This window comes from Trachurus japonicus, chromosome 5, assembly GCF_045865225.1.
Source record: "Trachurus japonicus isolate A0001 chromosome 5, Traja_1.0".
In the NCBI taxonomy this organism is placed as follows: domain Eukaryota; kingdom Metazoa; phylum Chordata; class Actinopteri; order Carangiformes; family Carangidae; genus Trachurus; species Trachurus japonicus.
In genome coordinates, this window is record NC_140911.1 from 9,680,926 (window position 1) to 9,690,790 (window position 9,865).

General features: G+C 39.4%; 1 protein-coding gene across 7 annotated transcripts in view; it reads left to right on the forward strand.

Annotated features, from left to right (window-relative positions):
- The window catches only part of celf4 (CUGBP, Elav-like family member 4), an 87,826-nt gene extending 78,258 nt beyond the window's left edge, over nucleotides 1-9,568 (forward strand). For 3 of the 7 annotated variants that reach the window (XM_085776041.1, XM_085776045.1, XM_085776042.1), the window contains 3 exons: nucleotides 1,184-1,327; nucleotides 3,639-3,832; nucleotides 6,027-9,568. In XM_085776041.1, coding sequence (XP_085632167.1) covers nucleotides 1,184-1,327; nucleotides 3,639-3,766 — 272 coding nt within the window. In that variant the 3' untranslated portion in view covers nucleotides 3,767-3,832; nucleotides 6,027-9,568. The remainder of the gene's footprint in view (nucleotides 1-1,183; nucleotides 1,328-3,638; nucleotides 3,833-6,026) is intronic. The other 4 variants (XM_085776046.1, XM_085776043.1, XM_085776044.1 and 1 more) reach the window with 3 other exon arrangements.
- Nucleotides 9,569-9,865: the final 297 nt, after the last annotated feature.

Below are 9,865 nucleotides of genomic sequence, written 5' to 3' on the forward strand. Positions count from 1 at the left end.
TCTCACTTTTTCATCCCAAGTCCCAAAAAAAAAAGAAAAAAGAAAAAAAAACCTGTAGACGTTATTGTAGTTATATGATGTAGTGGATTTCCTCGCTTGCTGTAGGGGAACTAACTTCACTAACACTGCTGAGTGTTTCAAACGGAGCTGCAGACCTACTAGTGAACTCACTGACCTCCTGTCCTGGCTTGGGACAGCCAAGCTCGGGACCTTACTGCCCTCTTGTGGAAAATAAACAAAATAATGCAAATCACTGAACAGCTGTGGCGTCCCAGGGGTAACCATTTAAGCATTTAGTCATTTGATTAGTGATACATGAAAGCTGTGAATACTAAACCTGAGTTTTCCATTAAAGCTGAAACTGTCAAACAGAGTTACTGTCCACTAATGACTGTCTGTGCTCCCAACTTTTCTGTTTGTCTGCAACTCTGACTCTTTAATTAGAAAATTAACTCTCCAAAACTTCGCTGATGAGAGGGACACACACACACACACACACACACACACACACACACGCTAATTGCAGATGCTGTTGTGAGTGCGACGGGGTTGTTTGCTGTGCATGGGGTTGTGAGTGTGGAGTGAAACAGGATAAGAAGTTATCTCATGTTTGGAGAAAAAAAAATCCCTGCCTCAGGAGGAAACAGTGAAAGTAATCTATAACACAAAACCCAGTGTGACTTTCTTTCAGTGTCTCGTTTTGTCCAAAACCCAAATATATACAAACAACAGCTATCACAGGAGACAAAGAGAAGCAGAAACAGGGGGCTCAGGAGTTGTTGTTTTTTTTTGGCTTTTTTGTGTGAAAACTGACTAAAACATTTAATCCGTCATCAAACAGCTGCAGATTAACTTCACAAACTGACTATTGTTCCAGCTCTAGTGAATGTTTAAATGTTGTTGAATATGGATTGGTCCGTGAAGTGTATGACATCACATTTTACTGCTTAAAATCAGTGAGGAAAAACACAGCCTCTCTTCTATCCTCTGTTTTTTTTTTCTTAACTTCTATATTTTCTTATATTCTTATGATTTAGTATTCCCCTGCCTCTCCTGCCACAGTCAACCTTTTACATTTCCTTTTCTCCTTGTCTCTTTTTCTCTGACCTTTGCCCTTTATCTCTGTTTTCTCTCTCCCCGCCTCTCTCTCTCCCTTTCTCTGTCTCTGTGTTTCTGTCGACAGGACCAGAGGGTTGCAACCTGTTCATCTACCACCTCCCTCAGGAGTTTGGGGATGGAGAGCTGATGCAGATGTTCCTGCCTTTCGGTAATGTCATCTCCTCCAAAGTGTTTGTGGATCGGGCGACAAACCAAAGTAAATGCTTTGGTGGGTAAAAATGAACAAAACCAAGAGATTATTGGTTATTTATTCTGATTATTCTTTTTTACTAATCACCTTCTTTACTGCAGACAACCCCCCCACCCCACCCCACCTTCCTAACCTCTCAACTCCTCCCCCCCTCCCTTAAGAAAAATGCAAACAAAACAGTGGAGAGTTTCTCTACAGTTGTGCAAAAGCTGGTTGTTACTAAAAAGAAGGAATGGAGAATGAGTGTGTCTGGATTTCTCTATTAATCATTAAAGCTGTTTTCTTTTGAAGCTCTGAATAATTTCTTATTTTGATGAATATTTCAGTGATATACAGTGCATTCAAAAAGTATTCACTCTTTCACACGTTGTTATGTTGCAGCCTTATACTAAAATCATTTCATTTATTTCTCTAATCAAGTTACACCAAAAGCCACGAAGCGAAAACAAAATTTCATTTGAAATATTTTGCATTTTATTTTTGCAAGTCACTGAAATGGAAAAAACAGAAAAATCAAATTGATAAAAGTATTCAGACCCTTTTCTCAGTACTTAGATGAAGCTCCTTTGGCAGCGATTTCAGCCTCGGGTCTTTTTGGGAATGACGTGATGAGCTCTGCACACCTGGATTTAGGGATTTTCCATCCCTCTATGCATATTGTCTCAAGTTGTGTCCGGCTGGATGAGGACTGTCGGTGAACAGACACTTTCAGGTCTCACCAGAGTTGTTCAAGCATATTCGAAGTTGTCCCCAAGCTGCTCCTGCGTTGTTTTGGCTGTGAGTTTCGCCCTGCTAGACTCCTGGAGGATGCTTTGGCCCAGTCTGAGGTCCTGAGTGCTCTGAACCAGGTTTTCAATCATGATATTTCCATCTGCCTCCATCTGGCCGCTCTAAAGCTCAGATCAGTGGAGTCCTCCTGCAGTGGCGGCTGTCCTTCTGGAAGTTTCCCCCCCGTCCTCCAAGATCTCTGCAGCTCAGTGCAGCAGAGTGACAATCAGGTTCTTGGTCACCTCTCTTACCAAGGTTTTTTTCCTCCTGAATTACTCCATTTGACTGAGCAGTGAGCCCGAGGACGAGTCGTGGTTGTTCCAAACTTCTTAGGTTTAAGAATAACTGAGGCCACTGAGGCTCTTGAACCTTCAATGCAGCAGAAATCTTTTTGTAGCCTTCTGTTGCCTCGAGACAGTCCTGTCTCTGAGCTCTGCAGGCAGCTCCTTCCTCCTCTAGGCTTGGTTTCGTTACACAGACAGAAGTGTGCCTTTCCAAAATCGATTTTATATAACTCAGGTCCAATCAAGGCGTAGAAACAGCTCAAAGATGATGAAGAGAAATGGGAAAGTTAAATTTCAATTGTCAAAGCAAATGGTCTGAATACTTTCATCAATAGTTTTTCTTTTTTTTTCCCCTTTTTTAATAAATATGCACAAATAGTCTGTTTTCTCTTTGTTTTCATGTGTTATTAAGTCTGGACTGATGAAGCAACAAATTAATTTCAGCATAAAGCGGCAACATAACTGTTGTGTGGAAATTAATGTGTTTTAATGTCATATTTGCACAGCTATATTGCCATTGTGCTCTTTATAACAAACTCTTCTGACTTAGTCTCTACCTTTTTTTTCTGTATATTACTGTAAGCTCAGTAATGCATGCTGACAATACAGGAGGTAAAGAGCTGCTGTCTCATTTTATGCCACTGACAGCACAATTTAGCCAAACATATAATTATGTGGCAAATTATAAATGGATTGTGGAGAATATTTAATGGAGAGTCTGTCAGGTGCAACCCATTTGCAAAGTAGCTTTTGCTCATCAATACAACACAGCATTAACGTTGTATTATTCATGTTGCAATTTTGAGATGCAGGTTCTAATTTGCGATTTGATGCTTTTCCCACTGCTGAGTGGAAATCAAAAACCGAAACTCAAAAACAACACGACCATTGTTGATGTTTTGGTTTCAAATCCCATTACCAAGTTCATGTTGTGCTTCTGGCTGCATGCTGCTCTTTGTTTTTATTGTAATCCTGTTGTTGCTGTTGTTGACATTGTTGTTATGCAGACAAATATCTATATTGTATTGTTATATTAATGCTGTTGACTCGTAGTGCATTTTTTTTGCAGAGAAACATTTGATGTCAATTGTTTTTAGTTTAATACACAGACCACATGAATTCCTTCTCATTGTGAAGCTTTATGAAAGTATGTTAAAGACTGTTTCATCTCCCTGAATCTCATCCTCACTATCTATTCCTTTTGTAACCTCAAACTGTCCTTGCCTCTTCATCGAACCTTATCCCACTTTCTTGCTCTTTTTTGGCCTTTCCCCCAGGGTTTGTGAGCTTCGACAACCCAGGTAGTGCCCAAGCTGCCATCCAGTCAATGAACGGCTTCCAGATCGGCATGAAAAGGCTCAAGGTGCAGCTGAAGAGGCCAAAGGACGCCAACCGCCCCTACTAGCCCCCGCCCCAGCCAGCCACCGCCATCCTGGTGGCCGGGGCAGCCGACGCACACCGGGAAAGACAGGTGAGGCGTCGCAGCAGCGCAGAGCTCGTGTGGAAAATGTGTTTGTTGTCACTTTGGCATGATAGGCGATTAACTGAACAAATGCATGCACAACAAATGCAATATTAACGTTGACGAATGCTGGAATGGCAGGCTCACTTATGGCACAGCCTGATGAGGTTTCAGTAACCTTTTATGAATGTCATAAAACATTCGCAGCCGCCTAGAAACTAACTGATCATCTGCAGAAGTTCTACCTCGGCGCCGATACTTCAAGCACACATTTGTAAATGTTAATTCGATCCATGTCACCGTGGCTCATTATTGTATAAGATGTACTGTGGGCAATCCTGCTAACTGGTACCAGTAGTGTCAATGGAAGCAAGACGAGAAGAAAACAAGGCAAGAAATTCTCCAAATACTAACACTACGACTCAATCTCTACAGTTTAATGACTTATAGTGTATTATGTGCAAGAAATATGTTGAATGTTATAAAACTCTATGCCCCTTTACATGTATCTGGTACCAAAATGAGACAGATATATATTGCTTTACTGTCGGTTTTAATGGCTGGTTCGACCAAACAAAACCGCTCAGCATTTACTTACATGTAGCCTCCTCCATTTGTACAACAGCTTTACAGTAAGTGACCCTGTATGTTACCCTGTAGGTAAAAGATAATTGGTAAGTGGTTCAGTGTGTTGCACAGGGAAGGAATTGCTTCCAAGGGAGAGGCATTTATTACCCCTCAGGCGGGTAATTGTGCCGTTCCTCTTTGTCTCCTCCCTTCATCTGAGTGATGGAGAGTTTAGCCTGTGTCATTCATTCACCACTGATGACTTCATTCAAGGGCAACTTATCACCCACACACAAACTAACTGAACCATACCAGACAGTGTCCTGAGGCAAATCACTGCAGGAAGAATAGTGCAATCTCCGACGAATGCATTAAAAATATGTGGCTCCATTGCTTTTGATATATCAAAACATTTTCAACAGAATGTCAGAGAAAACATCTTCATGATTTTCCCCTTCTTCTTGCCGCAGACTGACAGTTATAACAGCGTTTGAAATTGCAACTGATAAAAAAATACAGCAAATTTCCTGCTGGCATTCAAAGTTTTACTATAACTTTATCCAGATATAACAATAACACACTGTTAACATAAAGGTGTTATCAGGCTGATGGGAGCGTACTCCGCCTGCAGCCTTATGTGAGGAAGAAGGTTTAAATTGTACAGTGATTAAAATCCCTTAATTGATTCAAAAATAGGATTTAACTGTTAAATTTATATATATAATAAAAGAACAACTTAATAGTTTTATCACACAGGAAATTAGACCTGTTTTAAATGAGGCCACAATAATCCACCACAGGATCAACACTGTTTTGCCTCAGCAAAATCGTCTTTGTTTATCCAGATCAGAACTTACTAGAAAGGCAGGTGTGCTGTAAGCACGGCTCCATCTGCATGCAAATACAGTGAGTATCAGGAGGACACATAAGGAATGATAATATGGCAACTTTTAACAAAGAGGAGCAAATACAAAAACGTCTGCATCCAAACAGCTATTTCCCCCAATCAATAATAAGTCTTGTGCCTTCTAATGTAATGTAGGAATTCAGTCTCTCTGTACTAAATGTTTATTTAAGTGCAGAAGAGAACCAACTGTCTCTTTGAAAACCAAAAGACCTAGATGCACAATTCGGGTAAATAATTAAAGCACCAATAGCTACTAATATCAAGGTGAGTATGGGACAAATGATGGTGCTAGATTAAAAAGGAGGAGGACATGGAAGTATAGAATAACAATTGATACAATTGCTTTTGCAGGATTTTACTGCAAAAGCAATTGTTTTGAATGTTTTGAATGCCACTAAATAAATAAACTAAATTGATCGGTTTCAATAGGATTCAATGGTAAATGAATAATCAGGGCTTTACCATTACCTTCTGGGTACCACAAATATGTGGTTGAGATATTTGATTAAGAATTAAAGGCACAGGCTGTGTGGTCTTAAGGGAACATCTTCTGGTGACCATGAATGTTTGTACAGTACAAGATCTGATGATAATATCTAAAAGTGTTTATCCCCCTGAAGTTGCATCCTGTACTTTAATGTGCGTAAAATCATTGAACCTCATTTTGTTTTCATTGATCTCTCAACAACTCCAACGATTCCTAATTCTTCTTAATTGTGTGCTTTCCAGGTTTTCTTGAGATGAATCATACGTTGACTACTTGCTACGCGCCAACTTGAGTGCACACTCAACATCTGGACCACTGAGGCTGCTTCAGAAACAGAGGAGAGAGAGAGAGAGCGATGACCAAGTCAAGGACACCTCCTTTTGGATGTACTACTAAAACTTTGGAACTCAGAGAGAATTTGTACCAGCCTGGTTAGCCCCAGGACCTTTTTTCTTCTGCACACATATACACACCTCTTTCCCCACAAAAGCCCTGCTTGAATGACAGCTACCTTTTCTGGACCACAAAAAACTTTTACTTGAACAAAAGGAAGAAAAAAAAAGTAAAAGAAACTGTATCAAATCTACTCACAATGACCAACCCCACTGAACTCTTAAAGGGAATATGGATGTCAAAAGTCCAACAAGAACAAAACAAACTTTTTAAAAACTGAATAGAGGATTGCCGTAGGAGATCTTTCTGTAAGATGGTTTGAGTTTTGGGGCAATTGACTTTTGAAGACCAATTTATAAGGCTTGAAACAAGAAGGGACAAATTCCCAGAGACAGAACTTAAGTAGGGAATGTGATATTTTCAGGACACAAAATTGGCTTCGATTTGGGATGGCCATCTTTAGCTCGGAGTGCCTGTCCGTTTCCAGGGGATACCGTTGCCAAGGAGAGCCATAGCAACGGTCTCCAGGGAGTCTTACCTGTCATTCCTTAGTTGTTTTAGGGACCAAAAGACCAAACATTTTTATTGCTGAGGACTTGTAGCTCTAACATACTCGGACCACTGCATCTCTTTCAGTCAGTGTTAACTGGTTGAGGAGTTGCACTTAAAAGAAGTGTACATTTCGAATATATACAACACATGTATATATACATATATATTGCTGATATGCTTTTTGAATACAGGCAAAACTATTTCAGATGACCAAATGGGGTCTCTCACTTCGCTAGTTTACAATTACTCAAAATGTTTATTTTTTTCTCTTCTCATTTTGTCTTGGGAGGGATGGCGAGTGCATGGGAGGGGCTGCTCCGTATCACAGCCTTATCTTTTTTAACTTGACATCCTAACCTCATAGATAGAATAACATCAGAAACGTTTGAAATATATGAACTTGTTTATATTTGCAGTACATATATATGTATAACAAGCATTCAAGCAAATGTATTCATATATACAGTATATATGGATAAATAGATATTAATCACAAACAAATATATGTATTTATATGCACATATTTTATATATGTGTGTATGTATATAGAACGGCTACTGACTATGTTGAGCTGTAATTTTTTGTAGATTTTAGCTGGAGTTTGAAACATTGCTCTGCTTGGGAAGAATCGCAAATCTGGCAGCTCCCAAAACTGCAGGCATTCCTATCTCTGATTACCTATATGCTGACACACAATATATTGCTAAAAGATACATGTGTGAGAATACACATATGGTGTAAATATTATCTGAAAATGCAAAAAGCCACATCTAAGTAGCAGGCTTTAAGAGAATCAGGCTAAATGATTTTAGAGGAAAAGGACAATTATCTTCGACTCTATTCCAAACATATCTTTTTGAGCTTACACACACACACACACTCACAAACACACTCACACTCGCACCCACACACACTTACACACAAACTTCTCTTTGAAACTTGAACCAAAATGAATACGTCTCACAACCCTTGCTCTCTTTTGCATTCAGTAAAGTGCATGTAGCGTATGGGCTGTCACCATGTCAAGGTGTGCCTTGTCACCTGCAGAATCTGCCATCAAGCACTGTGCTCTCAGAAAACAAAGAAAAAAAAAACCTAACACACACTGCAAGCAGCCAATGCGCTATTATGATGTCAAAACTACAGCCAGATCCATATCATTTCTCAGCCGAGTAGAGAGCTTCAGTGCATGTCCAATATAACAAAACATTGTGACCACTGTCGGTCCTTCCATTGTCTTTGATGAAAAAAAAAATGCATTTAGGATTAAAGTAGACTCATGCAATTACACGTCAGACAAAAGCGGGCATTAGGTAACCTGTTAGCACAGGTACTAACTATCAAAGCTGTGTGCAGGGCACCTGAGACTACGTTCCACTGGCTGGAGTCAAAACTAGGGTAAAGTTCAGGATTACGACTGAAACGGCTTGATAAGAGATGTGATTGAGCTTACTGGACCTGACATAAGGTTTTAATGGTTATGAAGGTGATGTAATATTGATGAATATGTGATAATTAGAGCGCTGGCTTCCCACCGAACAGAATAAGGGAGAAGGTTTTACGTACTTTCCCATTCGGCAGTTAATGTGTGGATCTCTGCTGGTGATACTTGACATGAAGCATATCCTTTAGAAGATGTTATATTGCCTTATGTTATACGTGGTGATACAGTTAAATATAAACATAAAAGCATAATGAAACTGTAAAATGAAGCAATAAGTGTGAAAAGCCATTTAATCCATTACAACTGCTGTATCACACAGGCTGGTTTCATATTGCTTTAGCGTACAGTTTCTCATAATGGTCTACAAAAATGCTATGAACACCTACTACATTCTTGCAAAAGGTCAACAGACTTGGATTTATTGGACCCTGCGTTCAACACGCATTCAGGTGGTGGAGATCAGTCAATGAATATTTATATATATGAATATTTATAAGGCTATATGACACTTTGGAAGACAATGCTTCCTGTTGGGTGCTGTTACTAGTTTTCCTGTAAACTGCTCATTATGCCATTTCCCTAGTGTCTGTGTCTAACCTTTTTAGCAGATTGCATAATTTAACATTTACCTTCCAAATCCAGAGAGGCTAAAAGACGCCACAATCACATCCCAGGACGCCTCTCTATTTGTGTGTGCCACACAACAATGCCCTGAGCATGGCATATAGTGCAAGCCAGATGACCATCATGCTCATTTTTTTCACTCTGACAGTGTCCACGGTGGGTTGGTACAAAACGTCTCACACATCCACCTGAGCTGTCTTTGAGCTAACAATAACAACTGAAGCTAAATGTCACATGTCTGGTATCCCAGATCGCCGCACCGTGTGACCTCTTTGACTGGCCCCCGCTGCTCTGAGAAAATTGAAAAAGGTGTCGACACGGTCTGTGCTTTTCTAATGGTTTGTTTGAGCAATCACTCATGTCTCTCGCCGAACCGAGCCCATGTTTCCACATGTCGAGTGAAATAAGAAAAGGGGGAAGCAGAACGACCACGGGAACCAGAATGTCAAGCACCTCATCCTCATTTGCTCCAACTTTAAGCTGCAAGTTTACATGAGAAAAGTAAAACAAAGTATAGTGGTTCAAAAACAACAAGAAACAGAGCAGAAGTTTGAATATAAATATATATATATAAATATATACATAAACCGATGAATATACTGTAAATTGTTTCTTTTTTTGCTCTGTTTTCCTCTGTACATAGGTTTGCATATTTTATAGGACTTTTACTTCTATCTACAAGGACTGGATAAAGTACTTTAAATACTTCAAAAAAAAAATATATGAATGAAAACATGATAATGCTCATTAAAACCAGGTACAAAAAAAAAATAGTCGCTAGGATACGGTACAAACTGTAGGACCTGACCAAGGCATTTATCCAGAATACAGTCAGGGAGAGCATTGACCTCAGTTAGAGCTTAGACACACATTGACCTATTTTATAAAAAAAAAATACTTTGATGGGTTCTATTCATTTATCTATTTGTTTAGATATTTATTTATAAGTCATGTCTGAGATGATATGCATGCTTTCATGGCATTATTTTTCTATGAGTTGGTACGTGACCAAATAGTTTTTATATAACATGCATGGGCCACTGTTGTGGTCCACAGATGATCATTGTT